This window comes from Lathyrus oleraceus, chromosome 7 (assembly GCF_024323335.1).
Source record: "Lathyrus oleraceus cultivar Zhongwan6 chromosome 7, CAAS_Psat_ZW6_1.0, whole genome shotgun sequence".
NCBI classification, from domain to species: domain Eukaryota; kingdom Viridiplantae; phylum Streptophyta; class Magnoliopsida; order Fabales; family Fabaceae; genus Lathyrus; species Lathyrus oleraceus.
In genome coordinates this window covers 294983604-295011545 of record NC_066585.1, presented here as the reverse complement: position 1 = coordinate 295011545, position 27942 = coordinate 294983604, and the positions used below count along the sequence as shown (strand labels likewise).

The following is a 27942-nucleotide window of genomic DNA, read 5'->3' as shown; positions in this document are numbered from 1 at the left end:
CCAAGCCAGGAAAGAAATCCACTAAATAGAATCAGTTCAAAGACTCTCAGTACACTCCACAAGTTACAGTCTTTTTCACCTAATCTCTACCTGTATGACTTCTACCTAAGAACTCTTAGATATGTCATCCCACTCACTCCCCCTCAATCACACCAGTGATATTAAACAAGAATTACTTATGAAAAGAAGATAGTCTTCAAAGACACACACTTGATCTTACTTAGCAGTTTCAATCAAGTAGACACACACTCATGCTTAAAAGCTTAGAGTGACAAATTACAACTCAAAAATTAGACCAATTCAATCATCTATGGATGAATTGAATGGCTTACAAGTCATACGACCACACAAGACACAAACCCTTATTCTCTCTCAATATTTCGTTCTCTATTTCTTGTGTATCAAATCAGGTTTTCTATGTCCTTTTTATAGAAGCTTTCAGCTGGGCTTGGACATCATAAAACCCTAAAACTATTTTCCATTCAAATCGTCTTATGACAGTTGGTTAGATCTCGTTGGAAAATAAGTTAAATCACATTGTAATCAATGATTGATTGCGTTTGCAATTAACTCCTCAATCAAACATAGATTGCCATTAAAAGCGCAATCACATAACACATCACATTCACACTGAATGTTTTGTGTACAGATGTCATGACATTGGGTCTGACATCCTGGAACAATCCTGCATAATTCCATTTTAAATATCCAGAAGGTACATAATACCAGATTTCATGACATCGTGTATGACATCCTGAAACAATCCTGCATAATTATGTTTTTAAACCTCCAGCAGGTACAAGATATCTTATGTTAAGACATCACATGCAAGATCTTGTGAACACTCTTTGTTTTACCAAAATTGTTGCCAACACTTACAACCAACAAACTCCCCCTTTGGAAAATTTTGGCTAAAAACATATATATGTCCATTTTGTTCACAAGAAAAACACATCAGCAGTTAAACAGCATAACAGCGTTTAAGCAACAGCAGAAGCAAACAGAATTACTAGCTATAATAGCAACTAATAAAACACACAAATGCACAAGGGTACTTCTTCTCCCCTAAGTTTGTTCAATATAGACATCTCCTTTAACAATAACAGCACCTGTAACAAACAAAGTCACCCTCTGACATCTCCTTCAACATCACCTAAGCAACACAGAACATGCTCAGAACATCAGACATGTCCTCCAACATCACAGAATAGAACATCATTCTGTTCCACATCAAACATGTCAACATGCTCAGAACATCAGACATCTCCTCCAACATCACAGAACAGAACATCATTCTGTTTCACATCAAACATCTCCTTCAACATCATCAGTTGTTCATCTGTCTATCACACCCTGCAGTTCTCCATACACAGCTCCACATAGTTACTTCTCCCCCTTTTAAGTCAAAATAGACCAAAAGTTACCAATTAGACAAAATAAATGTCAATCAGCCAAGCAGAGAATGTCACATGAGATGTTATAACATATAAAATGTTAAAACATAAATGTTAGGAGTTACAAACCATAATTATACACAACTGGAATAGCTGAGATAATTAGAAATCCATGAGACTCATAAGAGCCCAAATATTACATCAAGGCATCAGTAAGGACTGCCAAAAATTACAAACATTTCAACAGAAAAAAATACCAAAACATCCAGCATCCATAACAGCCAAAACATCATCCAGAACAGCATCCAGAACACACAGTCTTCATAACAGGGGGACCATTACAACTTAGTCTGAGGAAGTAGCACCTTCTTCACCTTTAGATTCAGAACTACCACTAGATTGATCTTGAGAATTGGACATCTCACTTGAGGTATGGGCATCTGACTCCTTGGTTTCACCAACCTTATCCATCTATTCCTTCTCTAAGCTACTAATGAGAACCTCTATAGCCTCTTTCCTAGCCTTGGCAACCCTAATCCTATTTTCCAGCTCCTTACAAGTTTCCTTCAATTGAGCAATCAAGCCACCTTGAGAGGATGGCTCCTTCCTTGCAGATGTCATGACAACATCATTGACATGGCTCCCTTCAAATAACTTGTAGTGAATGGACAATGGAGGCTTCCTTCTGCTGGGAATATCACTTGTGTTTAGAATACCAGGTTGCTGGCTTAAGATAATTCCACAAATGATAGATGGAAAGGCAATAGGCAGCTTTACTGCATTAGTGGAGGCATGTCTAACAATTTGTTCAAACATAAACCTTCCAAAATCAAAGTTTAGCCTGGTCCCAATAGCAAAAATGATTCCTCCAAGACCATTAGAAATAGTTGAGATATGATTTGTTGGCATCCAGTTGGATGAACCAATCTTATGCAAGATGGCATATTTAACAGTTAATTTGCCAGCTGGTAGATGCTTCTTGCTAGGCCATTCCTTGACTTGGCCAGCAATAATATTCCTACAGACTTCATTGTCTGTAGCCTCTAACTCCACACCTTCTTCAGTTCCTATCCCTAGGAACTTATTGATTATGGTTGGGGAGAACCTTACACATCTACCTCTCACAAAAACCTTGCCGAATTCCTTGCTACTCTTGTCAGAAATATCCTCTGGGATATTCACAACAAACTCTTTCGCTAACCCTTCAAAGCATTAGGGCAAAGAAACAACAGTTTTCATCAAACCAACAGTCTTGATCAATTCCATAACTTCCTTCACTTCTACAACCTCCTTCCCTAGCTCCCTCTCAACAACAACTCTCCTTTGAATACCAAACTTCCACTTGGCATCACCATCTTCCAGATGGAAAGAGATGTTGTCTAAGTGCACATATGCAACCTTAGTTGGAGACTTTTTAACAGTCTGCATTTTAGCAGGAGAGATGTTTGGGACATCGTCTTCGACATCATCTTCAGCATCAGAACTTTCTCCGATCTTCCTCTTTTTGACTTCTACCTTACTCCATGATCTGGAGGGTCCTACACCAGCAACCTTCTTACCTGTTCTGGCTGTCAACATCTCAGCCACAGTCTTCCCTTTTCTGGTCTTCAATTTCCATTGCAACCCTTGGTTTCACATGATGAACCAAGGTGTCATCTTCTTCTGAACTCTCTTCCTCCAGATTAATAACATTCTTAGCAGTTTCATGAGAAACATCTACTGGTTTCTTACTAGGCAAGGTTTTACCTAGAGAGCATAGACCCTCATTAGCCATGTCTTTCTCTGATCTAGATGAATCATCATCTTTCTCAGTTTGGGGTTCCACCTCAGGTGAGGGGTCCCTTCTAGACAGAGGGGTCAAAACACCCTTGACTGCATGCCCTTCGTTTAGAATCCTAGTTACCAGGTTCCTAATGGTACGATCTGTAAAGTGCATGTCATCCTTATAAGGAGGTTTATCAGGAATGTTACCTTGATTACTTCCAGCCGTGGAAGAAGGACCAGGGACGTCGCTTGGAATAACAGAGAGGGGAATAATCTCCAAAATATCTTCATCCAGAAACTCCATGGAGGGAGTCATTTCCTTGTGAGTGGGTTTTGATCCTGAGGATGAGGGATGTTGTGACATTTTATTGGACTTTTGAAAGAAATCTTTTTGCCCTAGTAGAGGTTGTCTGAGAAGTTGGATGAAGATGGAAATGGTTGTGTTGAGGTAGCGTGTGGAAATGACATAGATACTAGTTCCAATACTAGGTAATGATTTACCATAAATGTGACACTTTCTTTTAAGTGGGTAGACAATATTTTTATTATCTTTTCCACTCCACTTTAGTTGCTATAACTTCTCATGAATACAAATCCCTAATTTCCCTCTTAAACATTTAGCATCCAAAACCCTTGCAAATTTGTCAGCTAATTGCATTTCATGCTTTAGTGCTATGATTTTGTCTTCCACAAATTCTCTAATGAAGTGATGACAAATATCAATGTGCTTAGTCCAGCTGTGCTGAATAGGATTTTTGGAAATAGTTATAGCACTCAGGTTGTCATAGTACAATGTCATGACATCGGAGATGGTTTCAGTCTTTAACTTGGAGATGGTTTCCACACGTTTTGCCCTCTCATTCTCCAGCTGTGCTATTACTTTCTTCTGGCTTTCAACTTGTTGACTCTCATCTAGTTTGGCATTCAGAGCCACTGCTTCTGTTTTTAGTTTGGAGATAGTTTCCAAGTGTTCTACATTTTCATTCTCCAGTAGAGTTATTACCTTCTTCTGGCTTTCAACCTGTTTACACACCTCCGCACTTTTGTTTATCAATCTGAAGATATTCTTGTCTACTCCATTGAATATAACATTCAATGCTTTAGAATTTCCAAGGGCTAGATCATCCTCCTCCTTGGTCCATTGTTCTTCAGGCTTTTTATCAGCTGTAGCCTCTCCTACCTTAGCAACTAATGGATGTTCCCAGCCTGTTAACACAGCCTTCCAAGCCTTATTATCCATAGATTTTAGGAAGGCTACCATTCGAGGTTTCCAATAGTCATAGTTGGATCCATCCAAAATAGGTGGCTTCTGAACAGATCCTCCATCTCTCTCCATAGTACCAGAAAGTATCGTCCCTAGATCTCACCCAGAACCAGAGCAAGATGCCTGCTCTGATACCAATTGAAATTCTGGTATCAGATATGAGATGTCGAAGGTAATGCCACGACACTAATATTTGAACAATACAAACAAGATAAAGATAAAGAATAGTAATGCAAGAGACACAAACAATTGTTAACCCAGTTCGGTGCAACTCACCTACGTCTGGGGGCTACCAAGTCAGGAAGGAAATCCACTAAATAGAATCAGTTTAAAGACTCTCAGTACACTCCACAAGTTACAGTCTTTTTCACTTAATCTCTACCCGTATGACTTCTACCTAAGAACTCTTAGATATGAGATCCCACTCACTCCCCCTCAATCACACCAGTGATATTAAACAATAATTACTTATGAAAGAAGACACTCTTCAAAGTCACACACTTGATCTTACTTAGCAGCTTCAATCAAGTAGACACACACTCATGCTTAAAAGCTTAGAGTGACAAATTACAACTCAAAAATCAGACCAATTCAATCATCTATGGATGAATTGAATGGCTTACAAGTCACACGACCACACAAGACGCAAACCCTTATTCTCTCTCAATATTTCATTCTCTGTTTCTTGTGTATCAAATCAGGTTTTCTATGTCCTTTTTATAGAAGCTTTCAGTTGGGCTTGGACATCATAAAACCCTAAAACTATTTTCCATTCAAATCTTCTTATGACAGTTGGTTAGATCTCGTTAGAAAATAAGTTAAATCACATTGTAATCACTGATTGATTATGTTTGCAATTAACTCCTCAATCAAACATAGATTTCCATTAAAAGCGCAATCACATAACATATAACATTCACACTGAATGTTCTGTGTACAGATGTCATGACATTGGGTCTGACATCCTGGAATAATCCTGCATAATTCCATTTTAAATATCCAACAGGTACATAATATCAGATGTCATGACATCGTGTAGGACATCCTGAAACAATCCTGCATAATTATGTTTTTAAACCTCCAGCAGGTACAAGATATCTTATGTTAAGACATCACATGCAACATCTTGTGAACACTCTTTGTTTTACCAAAATTGCTGCCAACACTTAGAACCTACACCAATCTTCCTCAGGATATGGTGTGGCATGATGTTGACAGTGGCGCCACAATCTACCAACACTTTGTTGATAGTTACGTCTTCCATTTTGGCCCTAACCAATAACAGTTTCAAATGATTTTTCATAGTCATCGTGGGCCTTTCGAAAACTGTTTCTTGGCTCTTAGCAGAACCATCGTTTAACACAAAATAGAATCTTGGCTGGTGTAAAGCCATTTCTTCAGCGTCGGCATCGTCTACCGACTCCTCCACCTCAGTCACACAATTATATTCTTATGGTAGAATTGACACCACGTTGACTAAGATTTCCAGACTTGCTTCAAATTCTGAATTGAAGTCATCAGTAACTTCATCAGAACATTTCTCAGTTGGTCAACGGACATACTCTTTGATCCATTCTTTTGCTGTCGTGTCGACCTTCACAATAACTTTCTTTGCAACATTCGCCCCACTGGCCATGCTTTTTCCAGCTATTCCTCTAGCAGCCTCTCTTTCGGCCTGCTTACGCCTCTAAAAGCGTCTTCATTGAGTCCTCAACATAGGGTTCGTCCCCGAGTAATTTTCAGAGACATGAGTCCTTTTTTCAGACTTGAACTCACGCCTATAATTAATTGCTAGACCTCCTCTAGCAGCAGTAGTCCCTTGTGGGGTTTCTTGTCTTTCCTGAGGCTTGACCCAAGTGCCTCTAGGAACACTTGCCGACGGTACGAAGCTCCTAGGCCTCGCTTGAGCACATTCCACAACCTTCTTTGGGACTCTTTCAGTATGGCGCTCTCTGTTTAGCCCACTTCTTTTGCTCTTACCCAATTGTAGCTTTTGGAAATTTTCAGCAACTATTTTGTTAGTGACTGCACCACACCTAGGGCACAAGCAAACCTGCGAACCCTTATTCTTGCATCGATACAGGAAATTTACCAAATCCTCATCAGGTCTTGGGTAGACTTCAGTTATGTCGATATCTAGGCTTTCACCAGTTTGCTCCAGCATGTCGGCCTCATCGTATTCGGTGATCTCAACCATGTTGATCTCGACTGGCTCCACGAATAGAGCTTCCTCCTGGTGGAGAGGGTCAGCTTCGATCTTCATTCTGCGGCCAACAAATTTCAGCCTGCCTTCTTGAATCGCTTTCTGAACCATATCCCTGAAAAGGTAACAATTAGAGGTATTATGACCAAGATAATTATGATACTTACAAAATCCTATTTTCTGTCTTTGTTCTAATGGTGGTATTTTAGTACCAGGTGGCACCACCATTTGGCCATCTTTAACTAACAAATCGAAAATTTCCTCACACTTGGTCACATCAAAAGTATAAGTTTTTGCAGGGAATTTTGGATTGTTTTCGACAGGATTTTTCCCTTGCGCGGGAAGTTATGATCGACACTCATAGGCAGATCCTGGCTTTAACTCAGCCACATCAATTTCTAATTCGGTCGATGAGGCATAATCAGCCTCATATATTGGATTCGTCGCGTCATAATCGACAAACGCTACTTTTTCTTTCTTAGCCTTATTGTGTCTAACCTTTTCTAACTTTAGCCGTTCGAGATGTCGAACTCTATCAGCCAATTGTGACATACTCTTCATAAAAGTTGGGTTTATTTTCCAGCCATTTGAACAAGTTCATGTTCTGGTACTTGCGTAAAGCACATGGCCTTCAATGATCTGAATCTATTCAAATAATCGTCGATACTCTCAGCAAACCTTCTCTTAATACTAGACAATTCTGCCAAACTAATTTTGGAGTGTCCCTCGTAAAACTGTTCATGGAACTCCTTTTCTAATTTGGCCCACGAATCAATTGAACTTGGGGCCAAAGAAGTGAACCATGTGAAAGCAGCCTTAGTCAGAGAAGAAGGAAAGTTTTTCACTCTCAAACACTCATTATGAGCTAAATCTCCTGACTCTGTTAGATATCTGGCAACATGCTCTATTGTCGACTCACCAGATTCTCCCCCAAACTTAGTGTACTTAGGCACTTTCATTCCCCTAGGTGCCTCGGTTTGGAGAATAAATTCAGCCAACGGTGAGGCGTATAGTAGCCTTTGCAATGTGGCACCCATACCATTTCTAGCCATAATCCTTTTGACAATAGTTGTCAAATTATTTTCTACTGCTAAGTCTTCTTGTCGATGTTGATCGACAATTTGATCAGCATCTTGGTGTCGGTTAACCAACATCATCTGGTTACGTCCTGCTACTCCTGATTCAACGCCTTGATTTTGTTGTGGTCTAAGGATTTGTCCCTCGTGGACTGTCTCATCTTATGCTTCCCCTATCTCCATCTGAACAGGAACGGTTTTCCTAACCACTTGTGCCATCTATCGAGCCGGTGCCCCTAGAAAATTACACAAGCGCGTCAATTGATTCACCACATGCCTATTTGTTTCAGCAGATTCCTGTATCACTGGATTAAAAACTGTACCCATTTGATTGGTTAACATATTAACCAACTCATGGTTACTATCATCCATTTGTTGCCTCAACACCGCTATTGAAGTGTTCGACAACGACATGGTTCTGTTCTGAGTATTATTCCTAACATTGCCCCCTTGCGCTGATCCTTGTAGGGCGGGATTAGTATTTTGAGCATTGTCTGAAAATAATGCTGCACTTGATGTCGACTGATATCCTGGCATTAAGGAATACGAAATTCCATAAAGAGGATTTGTGGTTCCAAAGCGAGGCACATAAGGTCTGAACGTCGTTATCGTTGATCCTGAACCTCCTCGTGGAGGTAAAGAAATTGAGGTTCCAACCGTACCCGTAGTCGACATCGTTGAGGTTACACTTGTCATCGGCGGCAAAGTGGAAACCTGTGAGATTACTGTTTCTGTAGTGGATAAAGTCCCTTGTGGCACTTCATCTGTATTGGAGTTTGACATTTTCAAAGTTTCTCGTGGCTTACTATATAGTTTGCACCTTCTAAGTTTCATGCAATTTCGTAACTGCACTAGCACCGTCCCACTGGGCGTGCCATTTTGTTTACTGTGGAAATTGGTAAACAACCGATGGTCCTCCCTAAGCCTTAAAACTAAGGGTTACTTGTAGGATCGACCAGTTGATCCTAAGACATGTGCTAGTGTTACAGTGTGGCTTATTCAATTTGACAGATAATCAGCTTTGTGAGGAACGGCTCCTGACAAAGTATTGAGCAAGCACAAGTTTTTTCCACACGAAATGTTAAATGATGCTATAGCCTATGGGTGACTCGTGACCGACAACACTACAACATTCAAAAGACGTACACGACGAACACACTTTTGGTGAACTTTATTATCGTAATAGAATCAGTGTCGACAGCGTAGACGACAACGTAAAGTGATAACTCAAAGGTAAATGAAATTAAAATAAAGTGTTCAACGGGAACAATTGAAAAATAAGGAAGTTGCATTGAAATAAATGTGGTGATTCACGTACATATCACCCTTAAAAACTCTTGCTTCCTCACGTTGGGAATGAGAAGTTTTTTACAAGTGATTTTGGTACAAAGTGAACACCCCGAGCCCCTCGTGGGATATCCTATTTATACTAAACTAAAGAAACTGCCTACAGGCCAAAAACTCCTAAAAAATAGCAGACGTCGAGCCACACGATCTACAACTGCTCTATACACGTTCTGCAAACTGCTCCATATTCTGGCGCCTATTCTTCTTGTAACTGCTGGTCATTTTCAATTTCAAACTTCTCCTGCCCAGGTGTTTAAGGCGACCCTGTCTTCTATGTGTTTGGCACAACCCAAAATTCCTTAAGTCCCAATCTTCATTTCAGTCGACGGAATGGGTTTTCGACCAAACATGATTCTTCTGTCGGTTTCATCCCCTGATGACTTATGTTTTTCTCAACTCTTGCTTATCTTAGGCACATCTCCACCACTTGATGGGGTATAAACCTTAAATTCATAAGGCACTTTCATTAATTACGCCTTCAACATGCCTTATAGATTTCTTGTGGTAACACCGTCCACGTCCAAAACGGAGTTACAACATTCAAATAATTTGACAATCTAAATTAATCAAGAATTTAGGTTAAAACTTGTTCTTTGCACAAATATTCAACAATAAGAGCTTAACCTTGTGGTAAGGCATGCACCATACCAAGGAGGTCCCGGCTTCAACCCCCAATTAGTGGCGTATTTCATTTTTTTCAAGGAATAGGTTGACCTAAACCCGTATATGACTCCAGTTGCTAAGGAAAATCGGAAGTTACAACACAAAGTCACAAGCGAGAGTGAAATAAGTGGGGGAGGAGATTTTGTTCCTATGAGATGTTTTAAGTATGGAGGGTTATGTTATCATGCATCTGAATGCAAGAATCCAAGGATAACATGTTTCAAGTGTGAAAAGCTAGGACATTTTGTCGTTGAGTGAAAACTGCAGTTCTAACTTTTTTCAACTCTGGAGAGGCGAAAGCAGACGTCTGTGAGTTAAAAATACGGTTCCAAGCACTCGAAAGCAGACGAAACCTTTGAATTAAATTTCTACTAAAAATAATTTTTCAATTAAAAAATGATTAATGTGCACACGCGAAAGAGGACGAATAGATTGCAGACTAGAAATTCGGTGTCGTAGACGCAAAAGCGGGTGGTGCCTTTAATTCAATTCTTTTGCACACGAAAATACTTTCCTATTATAATTATAAATTACGACTTAGCCAATGCAAAAAAATCGATGAAACTGCATTCGATCTGTCATCATTATAAATTAATTTAAAACCAGTATGTTTTATGATTACTAGTACAAAATCATGTACAAAATCATTTGTGTCGTCTTAGATAAACATCTTAGTATTAGAGAATGATACTTATCAATTAATTTCGGTAGGATTCGATACCTTTTATGCTAAGATCGTCAAAACCGTGCACTTGCTGCCCTTTCACATATCCTATTCCTGGCTCCACGACATAAATATAGAAAGTCTTTTAAGCATGTTCAATTCTTCTCCTTATAAGAGTTGTGATAGCTATAGTGTTGCTGTTGGACCACAACGCTAATGTTAGATAAAACACAATTAGTCGGAAACAAAATTCGACCCGTAAGGTAATAAATTATTCTCCGACGACAAGTAACAACGGTTATATCTATGGTAGCTACTAACTCTTTTTCAAGGCTGGCATGATTAATTGAGGCTGTGAGTCAAGCAAAGCAAATCATCATTGTGAATCTCTCTATTCATTGCATATAATGACATGCAAATCATCGTTGTGAATCTCCTATTCATTGCATATAATGACATGTTTTAATATTCAACACAAGTTTATCTGTTTGTCATTTAATAGTCATCAAGTGCCACAACTAGTACAGTTTGCATTCGCATTTCACACGCAGAAATATCGTATAATAGAATTAAAATAATAAAATATAACGTGTCTAACTTGTTGAGTCACACATTTAACATTATGTTTTTAAGTAAGAGATAGACAGTGTTGACACTTCAACTTTACTACCATGTGGGAAGACTTATTGGTCTACGCTGACGTATCATTTGGCTTATATAACAACTTGTAGATTGTACTAACAATTTCACACACATGTATAAGTTTTAATAACCTTAGTGTGTTCTTTTTTCATATTGTATCAAGATGAGTGAGAGTAAGGTAGTTGAAGCAAAGCCTCAAAAAAACATTCAAGATTTCGATTCTAAGAAGAAACCTAAGCGAAACAGTTATGCTTTTGCTTGTGCTATGTTAGCTTCCATGACTTCCATTTTACTTGGATACGGTAATTTACTAAACTAGACTGTTTATTTATCGTGCTATAGTCATATGAATAATATCCACTTTCTACATATACAAGAAAAATGTTGAGTTTTGACACGTTATCATTATGTTACAGATATTGGTGTTATGAGTGGAGCTGCAATCTACATAAAAAGAGATCTTAAAGTATCGGACACACAGATTGAGGTTATGATGGGAATCATTAACATCTACTCTCTCATAGGTTCGTGTCTTGCCGGCAGAACCTCCGATTGGATTGGTCGCCGTTACACCATCGTTTTCGCCGGTGCTATCTTCTTCGTTGGAGCCTTACTCATGGGTTTCTCACCAAACTATGCTTTCCTCATGTTTGGCCGTTTCATTGCCGGAATTGGCATCGGCTACGCACTCATGATTGCCCCGGTTTACACCGCTGAAGTCTCCCCCGCTTCCACCCGCGGCTTCCTCACTTCTTTTCCAGAGGTAATTGACCTTTTTTTTTTGTCAACTAGTCTAAAGGTGAATAAGTATTAAGTATGGTCTCCCAGATTGAAACTCATGTACTTATGTAATGTAGTAGGATGTTATAGATTCCAACTCACTTTATCTATTAATAGACAAATCTAAAATAAGTTTATATAAAGTACTAATCTTTCTTGAAAAAGAAAAAGCAATTCTGTTACTTTTTTTTAAAATCTTTTTACTAATAATAGTTGAATGGATTCTATATTTTCAGGTTTTCATAAACAGTGGAATATTACTTGGGTACGTATCAAACTTTGCATTTTCAAAACTATCCCTTCAATTAGGTTGGAGAATGATGCTTGGAGTTGGAGCAATTCCTTCCGTCATCCTAGCCGTCGGAGTATTAGCCATGCCAGAGTCGCCGCGATGGCTCGTAATGAGAGGCCGTTTAGGAGACGCAATAAAAGTACTCAACAAAACCTCAGATTCCAAAGAAGAGGCTCAGCTTAGATTAGCCGAGATAAAACAAGCCGCCGGAATACCGGAAGATTGCAACGACGATGTTGTTCAGGTAAAAACCAAAAACACCGGTGAGGGTGTATGGAAAGAGCTTTTCGTTTATCCTACACCCGCAGTTCGTCATATTGTTATAGCAGCACTAGGGATTCATTTCTTCCAACAAGCATCCGGTATAGACGCCGTCGTTTTGTACAGTCCTAAAATCTTCGAAAAAGCTGGGATCAGCGGTGACACGCATCTTCTTCTTGCAACGATAGCCGTTGGATTTGTTAAAACAGTGTTTATCTTAGTGGCTACTTTTAACTTAGACAGATTCGGTCGTCGTCCGATGTTGTTAACGAGTGTCGGAGGTATGGTGATCTCGCTTCTCACACTCGCTGTCAGCCTCACGATCATTGATCATTCGAAAACGAAACTAATCTGGGCCATTGCATTGAGTATAGCAACTGTTTTGTCTTATGTTGCGACGTTTTCGATAGGTGCGGGACCCATCACGTGGGTGTATAGTTCTGAGATATTTCCTTTGAGATTGAGGGCACAAGGTGCAGCTATGGGTGTTGTGGTGAATAGGGTTACTAGTGGGGTTATTTCAATGACGTTTTTGTCCTTGGAAAAAGCGATTACTATTGGAGGAGCTTTTTTTCTCTTTGGAGGTATTGCTACAATTGCGTGGATATTCTTTTATATTATGCTTCCTGAAACACAGGGGAAAACACTTGAAGAAATGGGCGAGTCTTTTGGGAAAATTTGGGCGAAACCGAAGAATGCTAAGGGAGTTGAGGATGGTAATGATCGTGTATCACAAGTTCAGTTAGGGACCAACGTTTCAACTTGAGTATAGTAGATAAATGTGATATATTATTAGGGTTGATGTATAATTATGAAAATATTAGTGGTGTTGTGTGTTTTTAGAGGGATGATGGTCTAACACTTCTAAAAGAAATGGTGAACTTTATTTGTGAGAGAGAAAGATATAGTAAAAATTAGGTGGGGATCTTCTGCTTAGTAGAAACCATTTTAGTGGATCTATTGTGTCATTCTTTCTCGTGAATTTATCTATCTAGAGAATCTTCACCCATTTAGAGTAGATTTTTAAGAAAAAATTGTATGGAAAAATAAATTTGCAACAAATTCCAATGATAAGAAAAAGAAAGATGTTTCATTATTTATTTTTTATCTATTTACAATTTTGAGACGTTTGATTAACTAAAAAAAGTTTAGTGACAGTTTTGTTAAGTGAAAAAGTAATTCAAGTGTCTATAACTCGATGCATCATAGGTGTAATGGATTATCACCCATTTAAAAAAGAAATAAAATGTTGTTGTAATTGATTATACTTTGATAATAATTGATTACATGTGAAACATAATGGTTTTGTAACAGTTATATTTTGTGTGTGATTGAGTACAGCTATTGTAATTTGACCTGTAATTGGTTACTTTTGACTTGTAAGTGGGGGAAAGGAACGTTGATAAGGCAAAGGCAAAGACCCCTTTGCAAGTCCGTTTCAATGAAAGAGGTAAGAAGGCGAAGGGAAACTGACCCATGAACAAAGGTAGAGGGAAATTTCAGAATTTTGGTGGAAGAGAATCCTAAAATTCCAAAAATTCAACATTTCAAAAAGGTGAAAGCAATGACAATAGAGTTGGTGGATCATACAACTATATAGGTGGCAACATTAGAGAAAGGGGATGACGGAAGAAAGGTGACAAAAGCAATGTGCAATGCTTTAGTTGTTTAAAGTTTGGAAAATTTTGTAAGTGAGTCTAGTGCCAACAAGAAAAAATATCAAGAAGATGAAGCTATAGTTGCAAGACAAGAGTATGATGATGAGATTACAATCTCGTTGATGATCATTGAAGGAGAATACAACAGTAGAAAGTTACAAGAGAGTTGTAAAAGCTTACAACATGTTGCCAGAGAAGGTTGTAACTAGTTATCTATACGCTGTAACCAGTTACCGGCTGAAGAAATTTTTATGGTGACTATGAAAGAGGTTGTAAAACATAATGATCAATCGTACTTAGACTCTGGATGTTCAACACACATGACTTAAAGAAAAGATCGGCCTGTTACAATCAACTGTACCATGAAGAACAAGGTAAAATTCATGGATGATACCACTCTAGCCACTAAAGGGATCAGTGAGGTATCGATCAAGAGATGAGATGTTAAACATTCTTTGATAAATGTGTGTTGTATATTCCTGAAATCAAGTGTAACCTTCTAAGTATTGGTCAATTACTTGAGAAGGGTTACAAGATTCATATGGAGAACAAGACACTACAAGTTATTGACACAAACAGAGCTTTGGTCATAAAGGTTCTTATTGCTCCAAATAGAACCTTCAAGGTTGATATGAAGGTTATGGAACATAGGTGTCTTGCTATAGCGGCTAGTCGAGAATAATGGATATGGAATTATAGGCTTGGGCATCTTAATTTTTGAGATCTCAACGCCTTGCAAAAGTAAAAGATGGTAACGGGGATGCCATTGATCAACACAGCGACTGAAATTTGTGAAGAATGTGTGCAAGAGAAGCAACATAAGGGAAAATTAAAAAAATATGTCGGTTGTAGAACCACATTTCATCTTGTGGTGGTGTATTCGGATGTGTGTGGACTGATGTAAGTTGATTTTATTGGAGGAAATAGATATTTCGCCACCTTCATTGATGATCATAGTAGAAAACTATGGAAGTACCTAATCGAGATAAAATATGAGGTACTTGATATGTTCAAGAAGTTTAAGTCCATGCTTGAAAGACAAAACGGTCACAAAATCAAAGTTCTCAAAATGGATTGTGGAAGAGAATATGTCTTAAATTATTTTGGGAAGTTTTGTGATCAAGAGGGCATTGTACGTGAGGTATTACCGCCTTATAGATCACATCAAAACGGTGTTGTCGAAAGGAAGCATGCTAAAGGGAAAGAACTTGCTGAATTTGTTTTTGGAGAGAAGTTGTCTCCACAACCACCTATTTGTTAAACAGATGCCTAAACAAAGAAGCTTGAAAAGATCACACCAGAGGAATCTTGGTCCGGATTCAAACCGAACCTGATTCACTTGAAAGTGTTTGGTTCAGTAGAATATTGGCATGTGCCTGATCAGCGTAGGCAGCAGCTTAACGACAATGGAGATCAAATGATACTCGTAGGGTATCACTTTATAGGTGGTTACAAGTTGTATGTGAAAACACATAATAACATTTGATATCTCTTATGTGATTTAAGTATCAATTTGTGTTTTGATGTTTTACAATTCAATTATTGTTTCATTGCGTATTTGTAATTTGTATGTTATCTCAATTCATCTGTGATTGTACTATTCTTTCCATTTGATTGTAATCGCTCAGGATACTAAATTGTACCACTGAGAACCCTTTATATTTTATGATTATTTTAATTTGATCCTTGTTAGTATTTCTCCTTTTGAGCCTATGAAAATTACTATTTTGGCATTTCCACATGAGTAGCTTGAATCACAAGTTAGAACGTTTGAATTTTTATGATTTGATATTTGATTCGAATCATGTGTTATATTTGATTCGAATCACTTATCTGTTGAAAAATGGAACATCATTTTGGATTAAATGATTCAGATAAAAAAATGAACATGATTCGAGTCATGACCTCACTTGATTCGAATCAAGTGAAAATAATGATTCAAATCATTAGCTTTAAAAAAGTGCTCTTTTTGGCACTGTCCAAATTGATTCGAATCATAAGTTCTTCTGGAATTGAATCAAACCTCAAAAATCCAAATTTCCATCACCTATTTAAATGACTGATTCTTATGGCGAAAGTAACAAGTGTGGGAAACCTTTGGTGATCCATAAAGACAAAAATTGTGATTTTTGTCTTCACTTCTTAGTGTGTTCATATTTACACCATTCTTCTCTCTTTTTCTCCTAACACCAACCTTATGATAGTGCACCCATATCAATTCTTTATTTTTTTGTTGCATCTTGTTTTGTTCAATTTGGTTGTTATTCGTGTGTGAATTTATGAATGGGTTGATCAATCTTGTTGACGATTTTATCAAACTCTTAATAAAAATCAATAACCAAGACCCACTCATCAAGAAACTTGATTGAACCATGTGTGTGTGTGTTCATCATTCTTCAAAATTGAATTACTTGACTAATCACTCGAAATGTCAGTGGTTGTTGAGATTATCTGGCACTGTTCACCATCTTCATCCTTAGTCTTTTTCCTTGTCTATGGAACCTCATCTAAATATTGAGTGTAAGGGATATTAGTGGTACATTAGAGTATCTAATGTTTTTGCATGTAGCTAGTTTTTTTTATTGTAACAGGTGCATGTATGATTTCTTGAGTGCAGTTTGGCATTGAGTTTTATATAATAATATGAGAGTTTCCATTATACTCCAAGGAAGACTTTGGCAAGATCAAGTATCAAAGGTCCATAAGACGGAGTAGGAAGTTGTCCTTCTTTGGTGGCGTTGGAGAAAAATTGCTTGTAGACAAAGTTGGGAGTTGTCTAATATATGTTCAGTTAATGGCATTCTATTAGACAAGAAATCAGTGGGATCACTGCACACGAATACTTGGAGCAGATTATTGTGGATTGCGAGGTTATTGGATCAATATATTAAGGGATCTTATGTTTTGTTAGCAGTTTAGTATCTGCATCATCAGAGGGAATTATCGTGTGATAGTTCTTTGTAATCAAAACACTTTAATCATTTTATCATATCTGTGTATCTTTCCATTTCCCTATCCTTTTACTTTACAAGCATTCATCCAAACAATCAACAAACAACTTTTTTCTACCAGAACTACGACGCTTTGATCCTTCATCCAACATGGGGGTACGTAGGCATACAGTTGTTAACTCTAGCGAGTACAATAATCAACAATCTTTTTAGGTCTTCCTCTTAATAAATTTTCTCTTTTAATAAAACATTTTTTTTGTAAATAATAAATAATTAAACCCATAATAACATATGGAAAAAGTCTCCACTATAACATCAACTCAAAACGTCAAGAGTATAACATATGACTCTCGGTTAGCAAAATCACAAAATGAATAAAATAATCAAATATTCCCAACCCTGATGTTACAGGATCAAAGCAAGACTTCTAAAATAACGAGGAACTAAACGAAGTAACTCCGGGAGCTAACTTCCACTTACTGCAATAAACTCTACTCTTGAGTATCTGCAAGATGTTTGTCATACCCTAATTTTGTCCCTCATTAAATAAATTAATACATTTATCTTGACATTCGCATCATCTGCATAACATAACATGCATTTCATCTTTCATAATGCTTAAAATGTCAACCAGAATAAATTCTTGGATTTACAGACAGACCAGTTGAATCAATTTTCAAATCTACGTAACATTAGCGGGTGAAAAATTTCAAAATCGAGTTTGCACACGTCAATTTTATTAATCTATGGTTCGAGTAGTTCAACCTAGCGTGCTCGTTTTATTTTTTTGGCTCCTTTTTCGCATTTTTATCAGCCTAAGCTTTTTAATCGGACATTTTTTATTTCAATATTTGATCAAAATTTGTATGTTTCCGAGAAGTTTATTTCGCGCTGATCGTTTTGGTGCATTCAGTTTAATTTTTCGAGCATTTTTGCATTCAATTTTTATTTGATTTAATTAATTTTATTTTTGTTTTTTTGTTAAAATTTTTGAAATAAAATATTAGAATTTTCTATATTTTTGTTTCGAATTTATTTTGATTAATACAATTTTATTTGATCTAATTTGTTTTTAACTAGTTTTTGCACTAATAAGCTCATATGAGCATTTTGGTATTATTTGAAACTTAGTAACCTAGTAAATATTCTTAAATTGATGAGTTGAGGAAACCTAGACCAAAGACCACTACATCATAAGTGGCGCACAAATCTCATCTGTGATCTCCTTTTTTGAAATCAATAGAAAACAAAAGAAAGTGTCCACCAATTGAAACCGTACACATGTGAATAGGAGCGGGGAGGATTGGTTAGAAAGATAAGTGATAACATTGAAGAATACTCTCTCTCTCTCTCTCTGTCTCTCTCTCTCTCTTTGAGGATTGGTGGGAGTCACTCTTTTTTTCTTAGTTCTAATCACTTTCTTTTTTGTACTTCATGTTGCAGAAGAACATAAAACTTCAACTCGCAGACTTCAACCCTGATCCTTCACTATAAAACATTTCCCTCCCAATGTTCATCTTCAACACCTTTATTTTCCACCACTAACCCAAGCCACTCACTCTTCCTATATTCATTTCCATTTCCTTCTTCATCTTGAAAAATCACCCTCACCGTGTGACACTCCTCCTTTCTCCCTTGAAAACATCTCAAACCTCACCTTCCTTGGTTTTCTCCCTACAACATGAATCCACCATAATAACATCTCCACACACACACACACACATCCTAACTATTATTCATCTTCACCACCATAAATATACAAACCTTTTTTTCATTGACACCATGACATAGCAGTAAAAAAAGTGAACAAATACTTTCTTTCACAAACTCATTAAAAGGGTACAAAAGAAAAGTCCATGTTCATATTTTGGTGAATCTTCTTTCATGTACATGTTCTTCCAACCGAGCTCCATTATCGGCGACACACAACTCCTTCCGCCATTATCCTTCCATGCCATGAAAAACCATGTGAAACTAACCAACATCGTCTTCTCCCTCGATACTATAACACTCACCACCATACCACATTGTTCATCTCCCTCGTACACCTTCTTTATGTAAAAACAAGACTTTGTATCTACAATTCTCTCTAAGGTTTTGATGATAACAAAGGATGAAACAAATTGGTACCCTAACATGATTTATCTAAGTGTGCAGGACTATAATACAAAATGGGTATGATAAACATATATCTGACATACACGCAAGTCCAGAATGACCACTTAGAAGTTATTCAAGCAGAGGCTCTGACTCTGAACCAAAGGAAGTGCACAAAGTTCTACGTAGAAAGAAGTTTCAGATGCTCTGAATCTGAACAGCGCACTCTAAAGGTCTAATGCTTTTTGACTCTGAAGTAATCACTATCAGAAATACATCAAGAACCTCTAAAATCAATCAGCCTATAGCACTATCTGAAGATAGACAAGCTGAACAGAAACTCTGATCTCTGCCCACTCTGACTCATAACCGATCACTAAGACTTAGCTGTGAAGTCTTCCGCTTTTGGCAAGAATCTATTTTTGGAAGAAAGTTAACACACCCCAAACTGCTATGGAGAGAACAAGAGATTAATTACATTAAACATCCATCATTGCCAAGATTTTTTCATCCAACGGTATCTTCATCAAATCCCTATATATATGATAGATCATCTTCATAACAAAAAACCAAGCACACAAGATTAATGAAACCAAATAATAAATTATTATTCATTCTCTTTTCACACGAGATGTTTCTCTAAGCGTGGAATACTTTTTCCTGTTCTCATATTGTGTAACTTCTGCTTACTTAGAAGCACTAAGCACATAACTGTATTTTTCATTACTTGCTGAATATTCCTCAAGTGACTTGTGAAGTTTGTAAACTTGAGAGGGCTAAGAGATCTTTATCTACTTAGACGCTCTGTGTTGTAATCTTTCAAGATTAGTGGATTAAGTCCTTTTTAAAGGCGAAATCACCTTGGTCGGGTGGACTGGAGTAGCTTTGAATTTCAAGCGAACCAGAATAAACTTCTGTGTTGATAGCATTATTTTTCGCTTGTGTTTTATTTGCAAAAGTTGATATTATCTGTGAAAACAATTCAAACCCCCTCTTTCTTGTTTTTCCTCTACCTTCAATTCGTATCAGAGCTTCGGCTCTGTTATTGATTTTCTAATCAAACACTTAATAGTGTAGAGAGATCCAGCGTGAGAAAAACACTATGGCCAACACCAATGAAAGAGACAGTTATAATGCCAAACCTCCAAATTTTTAGGGATAAAAGTTTGACTACTGGAAAGACAGAATCGAAGGTTTCTTTATGGGTTATGATGCTGATCTACGGGATATAGTTACTATTGGCTATATACCTCCTGTGTGTGATGCCGATATTACTATTTCCAGAAACAAGATGACTGATGACCAGAAGCGTGACTTCAAAAATCATCACAGAGCCAGAACAATATTGTTGAATGCCATTTCCTACAATGAATATGAAATTATCACCAACAGGGAAACTGCTAAAGAAATACTTGACTCCCTAAGGATGACCCATAAAGGCAACTCACAAGTCAATGAGACAAAGGCTCTAGCTCTAATTCAGAAGTATGAAGCTTTCAAGATGGAAGACGATGAAGCTATAGAGGTAATGTTTTCTAGATTTCAAACTTTAATTGCAGGACTCAAGGTTCTGGACAAAGGCTACACAACTGCAGATCATGTCAAAAAGATTGTCACAAGCATGTCAAAGAAGTGGAGACCTATGGTCACTACATTAAAACTATCAAAGGATCTGAATAACATAAGCCTGGAAGAACTCGTCAGCTCCCTCAGAAGTCACGAGATAGAACTTGAGGAAAATGAGCCCCAAAAGAAGAACAAATTTGTAGCACTGAAATCCAAATTTGAGAGAAGCAAACCAGAAAGGAACAAAGCCCTCCAAGCTAAAGAAGATAATGACGAATCTGAAAAGGAAGATTCTGACGATGAGGAAGAGTTATCCATTTTGACCAGAAGAGTAAAACAACTCTGGAGAAAAAGGAATAACAACTTCAGAAGACCAAGACCCAAGGGAGATCGCTCATAATCAACTTCCAGAAGTAAATCAAACAAAGAGGTAACATGCTATGAATGTAAAGAAACAGGTCATTACAGAAACGGATGTTCAAAGCTCAAGAAAGAAAGCTCCAGAAGTGAAGGATTCAAGAAAAATTCCTTCATAACAAAGAAGGGACTTATGGCCACCTGGGACGAATTTGAATCTGATGCCTCAAAATCAGACTCTGAAGAAGAACAGGCAAATGTGGCATTCATGACTATCACATTTGAAAACTCATCAGAGAGAGAGTCTGATCCTGAAGAGGTATTTTTTGATATTTCTCGCTTTGACCTTGAACCTTTCCTATCTGAATCTCTAAACTCGTATTAGAAACTTAAACAGAAATTTAAAGCATTAAAAAAGGTCATTGAAGGAACCATTGAAGAATGTGATAAGCTTGAGATAACAGTTTCTGAATTAAAGGATGACATTCTGATTTTGAAAAGAGAAAAAGAATCTATAAATAAACAATGTTTAAAACTTGAAGAATCATTATCTCAAGCCCCACAAACTTCTAACACAATTATATATGAATATGAAAAGGCTTTTCAAAAGTTTCTGAAAAATGGGATAGAAAGAAGCAGAATGGCCTCTATGATTTATGGAGTCAGTCAGAATAAGAAAAGAGGAATATGATATGATTCTAATGAAGACAAACACATATCTTCTGTAGATGACAAACCTAAATCCCCATTTTCTTATCACTACACACATGCACAAACACAAAATTTTACCAATGCTAGAAAGCCCAAAGTTTCAAGAAACTCTGGGAGAACTAATCACAAAGGATTCAAAAGATTCTGGGTACCAAAGGATAAGATAGTTTATGTTGCAGATATCCTATGCAACAGAGTTAAGACACCAATCATGGTACCTGGACTCTGGATGTTCGCGACAGATGAAGGGAAGAAAGCATATGTTCCAAATCCTGGAACTTAAAGATGTTGGCTTCATAGGTTTCTGAGGAAATCGGAAAGGAAGAATCAGAGGCTCCGGAACTATTGGTAATGGATCTCTTCCCTTTATATCTAATGTTCTCTATGTCGAAGGATTAATGCATAACTTGTTATCAATAAGTCAATTAAGTGATAACGGTTATGATATAATGTTCAATCAAAAACATGTAAAGCAATTCTTTAGAATAATGGAACAATTCTATTCACTGGCAAGAGGATAAACAATATTTACAAAATTAATCTTTCAGATCTAAAAGATCAAAATGTAACATGTTTAATGTACGTAAAATGGAGAGCAATGGGTATGGCATAGACGCTTGGGCCACATTAGCATGAGAAGGATTTCTCATCTAAATAAACTCGAGTTAGTCAGAGGTCTACCTAAACTGATGTTTTCTTCAGATGCTCTGTGTGAGGCATGTCAGAAAGGAAAATTTTCAAAAACATCTTTTAAAAAGAAAAATGTTATTTCTACCTCTAAGCCTCTATAACTTCTTCACATTGACCTGTTTGGACCTGTTAAGATAGCTTTAGTAAATAGAAAGAAGTATGGATTGGTCATTGTTGATGACTTTAGTCGTTGGACATGGGTAAAATTTATAAAGCACAAGAATGAATCACACTCTGTATTCACTAGCTTCTGTTCTAAAGTGCAAAACAAATTTGACTCTAAAATCATCAAAGTCAGAAGTGATCATGGTGGAGAATTCAAAAATAAGTTCTTTGAGGAACTTTTTGATATGAATGGAATATCCCATGATTTCTCCTGTCCTAGAACTCCACAATAAAACGGGGTTGTAGAAAGGAAGAATAGGACACTCCAAGAAATGGCCAGAACCATGATTAACGAAACAAATGTGGCTAAGCACTTTTGGGCTGAAGCAGTAAATACAACGTGCTATATTCAAAATAGAATCTTTATAAGGCCTATTCTAGAGAAGACTCCTTATGAATTGTGTAAGGGAAGAAAACCCAACATTTCTTACTTCCATCCCTTTGGATGCTCCTATTTTATTCTTAATACTGAAGAACATCTGAAAAAGTTTGATTCAAAAGCACAAAAAGATATTATGTTAGGATAATCAGAACGCTCTAAGGGATACAAAGTATACAACACAGAAACCAAAACTGTGGAAGAATCAATACATGTCAGATTTGATGATAAGCTTGACTCTGAAAAGTCAAAGCTAGTTGAAAAAATTGCAGATATGGAGATAAATCTTGTAGGGTCTGACGAAAAGGATAAAGGATCTGAGGAAGCTGAAAAGAAAAATCCAGAAATAACTGAAATCTTAACTATCCAGAAAAGATCAAGAATTCGTCCAAACATCTCTAAATAATTGATTCTGGGAAACAAGGATGAACCTTTCAGAACAAGGTCTACATTCAAAGTATTTGAAGAAACTCGTCTGGGATTAGTATCCCTGATTGAGCCTACTTCCTGTGATGAGGCACATCAATACAATGACTGGATTCTGGAAATGAAAGAAGAACTTGATCAATTCACAAAGAATGACGTCTGGGATCTTGTCCCGAAGCCAAAAGGAACTCATATTATTGGAACAAGATGGGTATTCAGAAACAAACTAAATGAAAAGGGAGAAGTTGTCAGAAACAAAGCACGACTGGTAGCACAAGGTTAGAGTCAACAAGAAGGGATTGACTACAACGAAACCTTTGCTCCTGTCGCCGAGTTAGAATCTATTTATTTACTTGTATCATTCGTTGTAAATCATTCCATGAAATTATATCAGATGGATGTCAAGAGCGCATTTCTTAATGGTTATATCTCAGAAGAAGTGTATGTTCATCAACCTCCAGGTTTTGAAAACTCTAAATGTCCAGAACATGTCTTTAAACTGAAAAAATCTTTGTATGGTCTAAAACAAGCTCCTAGAGGTTGGTATGAGAGACTAAGCAACTTTCTTCTATAACATGATTTTATTAGAGGAAAGGTTGATTTTACACTTTTCTATAAAAACAGTAGAAATGATCTCATGATATGTCAGATATACGTTGATGATATAATTTTTGGTTCAGCTAACCCCTCTGTTTGTCAAGAATTCTCTGAGTTAATGCAGGCAGAATTTGAAATGAGTTTGATGCAAGAACTGACATTCTTTCTGGGAATTCAAATTAATTAAGCTTCAGAAGCTACATATGTATACCAAAGTAAATACATAAAAGACATTCTAAAGAAGTTTGAAATGTTAGAGTGCAAACCAACAAATATACCCATGCATCCAACCTTCATTCTGGAGAAAGAAGAAGTAAGTCAAAAGGTTTGCCAGAAGCTCTATCGTGGTATGATAGGCTCTCTTCTCTATCTAACGGCTACACGACCAAATATTCTTTTTAGTGTATGTCTCTGTGCCAGATTCCAATCAGACCCAAGGGAATCTCATTTAACAACAGTTAAGAGAATCCTAAGGTATCTGAAGGGAACACCTAACCTTGGCCTGATGTATGAGAAAACATCAGAGTATAGACTCTCTGGATATTGTGATGCAGATTATATAGGAGACATAATGGAACGTAAAAGCACATTTGGAAACTATCAGTTCTTGGGAAACAATCTTATATCCTGGGCCAGCAAAAGATAGTTAACCATTACACTTTCTACTGCAGAAGCAGAATATATATCAGCTTCTCTATGCACTACTCAGATGCTCTAGATGAAGAATCAACTAGAAGATCTTCAGATATATGAGAGTAACATTCCTATCTTCTGTGATAATACTGCTACCATTTGTTTAAGTAAGAACCATATTCTGCATTCCAGAGCAAAGCACATAGAAATAAAACATCATTTTATCAGATACTATGTTCAAAAAGGGGTAATCTCTTTAAAATTTATTGATACAAACCACTAATGGGTTGATATCTTCATAAAACCCCTTGCTGAAGATAGATTCTCATTCATTCTGAAACATTTGAAAATTGGAAATTGCCCAGAATGAATCAAACATGCTTCTCTGAAATGGCAAAATAAGGTTCTGAACATAACATCTGGTGTCTAGATCTGAATTTGATACTTCTACTAGTTAGAAGTCATCTAAATCAGAAATCCTCAGGAACCAATCTTTCGGTATTCCTGAAGATTAGATAGATCAACACGTGGTTTCTCTTACATCTGACCTTGGATATTCTAGACACCTGTCTAGCAGAAATCAAGAGACAGACCCTTAAGATCTCCTCGAGCAGTGTGATGATTTGTGGATTATACATCCATCTTTAGCTATAATAAATTTCTCCCCCAGCATGCCAACTCTCTTTCTATGCCATCATTAAATTTAACTATTCATCTTCCATCTAACACTGTCGTTTTGCATGCCCCCCTTTTGTACTTATAGTCACCACACTTCACACTTTCACACTTTTCACTCACATCCTACACAAACCTCTCTCTCTCTCTCTCTCAAGCATCCTCAGCATCCTCAATGATCTTCAACATTCTTCAACAACTTCATCTCCTTATTCATGGATTCCCAACAACAATCAGTGTACAACTACTCACAACAAATGGAATCAACAGAACAACCTCAAAGTTCTTCCCAACAAACCACTGTAAAAACCGGTGTTATCTCCACTCCCATATACAAAGACCCCATATTTTGGATCGTGAACCCCACATCAACCTTGTCACTCCGTTTGACAAGCTTGAAGTCTTGTGTGAATCCTTCGTTGATTTTGAAAACATGAAAAAAATGGAATAGATATCACTGAAGAACTCAGAAAGAAAGCGTGGGAAACCTACTTTCAAAGGCTCTATGGTCCCTTATACATATATCTGGTCAAGGAATTTCGACGTTTTGCAGATTCAGACGACCACTATATTGTGTCCTACGTCCTAGGGGTGAAGATCGTCATCACAGAGAAATCAATTGCTTCCCTTCTGAACATGGAGAAGACATAGGGAAGACGTATTTACAACATCAATCCTAGGGCAAAATACATGTCCCAGGAAATTGACCCAACAATTTTCAAGCAGAACGCTAAGAGTAATTCATCCAAAAACAAGGAACTTCATCATAACCTCAGAGTCTAACTGAAGATCATTATGGGGATTATTCATCATCTCCCAACGTCCAACTCTTCAAACTATATCAACACTGATCAGAAGTGTATACTCTACTGCCTCCACAAAGGGCTCAAGCTGAATCTGCCAGCGCTGCTGTTCAAGTATCTGAGGGACTCTGTAAGAGACACCAGGAATAACACAAAGCGCAAAACCTACATCCCTCTAGGAAGGATGATATCTGATGTTCTAATAGAGAGAGGCTTGGTGGATCATCTGATCCATCACAATCTGATGGAGGATGTAACCATTGACACTGGGAGGCCTCTGAAAGCACGAAATCTAAAGAGCATGGGGGTAATTGAGAAGATTCAGGTAAATCCTTCGTTGGATACCTCCTGGGAAGCCCCGAAAGATCAGAGGAAAATTCCCAACGGCCTTTACCTCTTCTCAAAAATCAATCCTCTAGAGGTTGTTGCACACCATCTACAGGATCTGGCCAACCAAGGAGTTGACATCTCAGACTTCTCTGTGGACTGGCTTCCTGAGCATCCACCCAACTTTATGAGGCGACAATGGGAGCCCTTTGAGAAGTTGAAGAAGGCTAAGAAAGCAAATTTGGGGGAACCTTCTATCTCAAGACCTCCTGTCCCTCTGATCTCCTCCTTCGAATCTCCAAGTAAGTCTCTGCCTCCTAACTCCCCATCTCTTCATTTAAGGCAACTTGCTTATTCCCTTCCTCAAACCTCAGCCATCTACACATACTCTGAACCTTCACCCTCCACTACCAAACCCTCTGAAACACCTACCTCTAACCCACCATCACCCATTCTTCAAAAATTCAACCTCACCACTACAACCTTACCCATCTCTGAAGCTGAAATGTTCAATGAACCAATATCACCACCCTCTTCAACACCTTCATCCCCACCTTACTACACCATCTCCTCTGACTCGGAACCCTCTGAGCCCTAATCTCCCACTTTGGCTCAGCTTCAGGCTTGTTCCCTTTCCACACACCACCAATCTGAACCAGAAGCCAACATTCCATCACCATCTGAACAATCACCAACACCTCCATCTAAACCTCCCATCGAAACACCCTTTAAAAACCCTATCATCCATAACTCTGAACCTCCCGTTGAAACCACCCCCATACCACTAGCACCTACATCTCATATCCTTGAACCAGAACCTAACTTCCCCACCCTAGAAGAAGAAATAACCCTATTTGCTGAGTCCTTAGCGGAGAAGATCAAATCATTATCTGAGAACTCTGGTTTCAGTGACGATCCCTTTACAGTGAGGATTCACTAGAACATAGTGATCAGATGGATGACCTCTGAGGCCTTTAAGCTGAAAGGCATCTCTGAACAAGTCCGAAACGACTTCATTAGAGAAGCTGGAGAGAGGTTGCAGGCACGTCTGGTCAGAGAATAAGAATAGAAGGCTAGAAGAGAAGCAGAAGAGAAGACTCATATGGAAGAAGAGCAAAGGGCTAGAGAAGCTGTTGAGAAGGCTGCTGCTGTTGCTACTGAAGCTGAAGCAAAAGCAAAAGCTGATGCTGAAGAAGCAGCACGCATAGCTGCAGAAGAAGCTACAAAGACAAGGAATGATGCTCTGACTCAGGGGGAGAAATTTGATTCTGATTTCGCTTCTCTTGTCCTGAAGACTCTGGAAGAGCTACAGAAGGAGAAACAGATAGTGAGAGCAAGACTGGACCGATAGGACTCCATTAACAACAACATTCAGAACCTGCTGACTCAGCTGTGAAGGTGAGAAAAACAAGAAAGGGGGGTTTGAATTGTTTTTGAAAATAAGCGCTTTTTCAGAATAAGACCACACAAGGAATTTATACTGGTTCGCTTATAACACAAAGCTACTCCAGTCCACCCGGCCAAGGTGATTTCGCCTTCAATAAGGACTTAATCCAC

At 37.8% G+C, this 27942-nt stretch overlaps 2 protein-coding genes across 2 annotated transcripts; one reads left to right on the top strand and one right to left on the bottom strand.

Moving 5' to 3' along the window:
• Positions 1–6970: 6970 nt before the first annotated feature.
• On the bottom strand, positions 6971–7677 carry LOC127103502 (uncharacterized). Its single transcript, XM_051040754.1, has 2 exons — positions 7361–7677; positions 6971–7157 (listed from the first exon to the last, which is right to left on the bottom strand). The coding sequence occupies exons 1-2, from the start codon at positions 7675–7677 to the stop codon at positions 6971–6973; spliced, it is 504 nt and encodes a 167-aa protein (XP_050896711.1).
• Positions 7678–11034: 3357 nt separating this feature from the next.
• LOC127108411 (polyol transporter 5) lies at positions 11035–13450 on the top strand. The gene is made up of 3 exons (XM_051045871.1): positions 11035–11319; positions 11434–11780; positions 12034–13450. The coding sequence occupies exons 1-3, from the start codon at positions 11181–11183 to the stop codon at positions 13114–13116; spliced, it is 1569 nt and encodes a 522-aa protein (XP_050901828.1). The 5' UTR covers positions 11035–11180; the 3' UTR covers positions 13117–13450.
• The last annotated feature ends 14492 nt before the right edge of the window (positions 13451–27942 follow it).

What these genes read in the sequence shown, in the direction of transcription:
- LOC127103502 (XM_051040754.1), bottom strand. Translation starts at nt 7,677, where the DNA reads ATGGCTAGAAATGGTATGGGTGCCACATTGCAAAGGCTACTATACGCC. An exon ending in GAAAAGGAGTTCCATGAACA is followed by an intron (nt 7,158 to 7,360) that starts GTTTTACGAGGG and finishes ATTGGCTGATAG; the next exon opens with AGTTCGACATCTCGAACGGC.
- LOC127108411 (XM_051045871.1), top strand. Translation starts at nt 11,181, where the DNA reads ATGAGTGAGAGTAAGGTAGTTGAAGCAAAGCCTCAAAAAAACATTCAA. An exon ending in TTCCATTTTACTTGGATACG is followed by an intron (nt 11,320 to 11,433) that starts GTAATTTACTAA and finishes ATTATGTTACAG; the next exon opens with ATATTGGTGTTATGAGTGGA. An exon ending in TCCTCACTTCTTTTCCAGAG is followed by an intron (nt 11,781 to 12,033) that starts GTAATTGACCTT and finishes CTATATTTTCAG; the next exon opens with GTTTTCATAAACAGTGGAAT.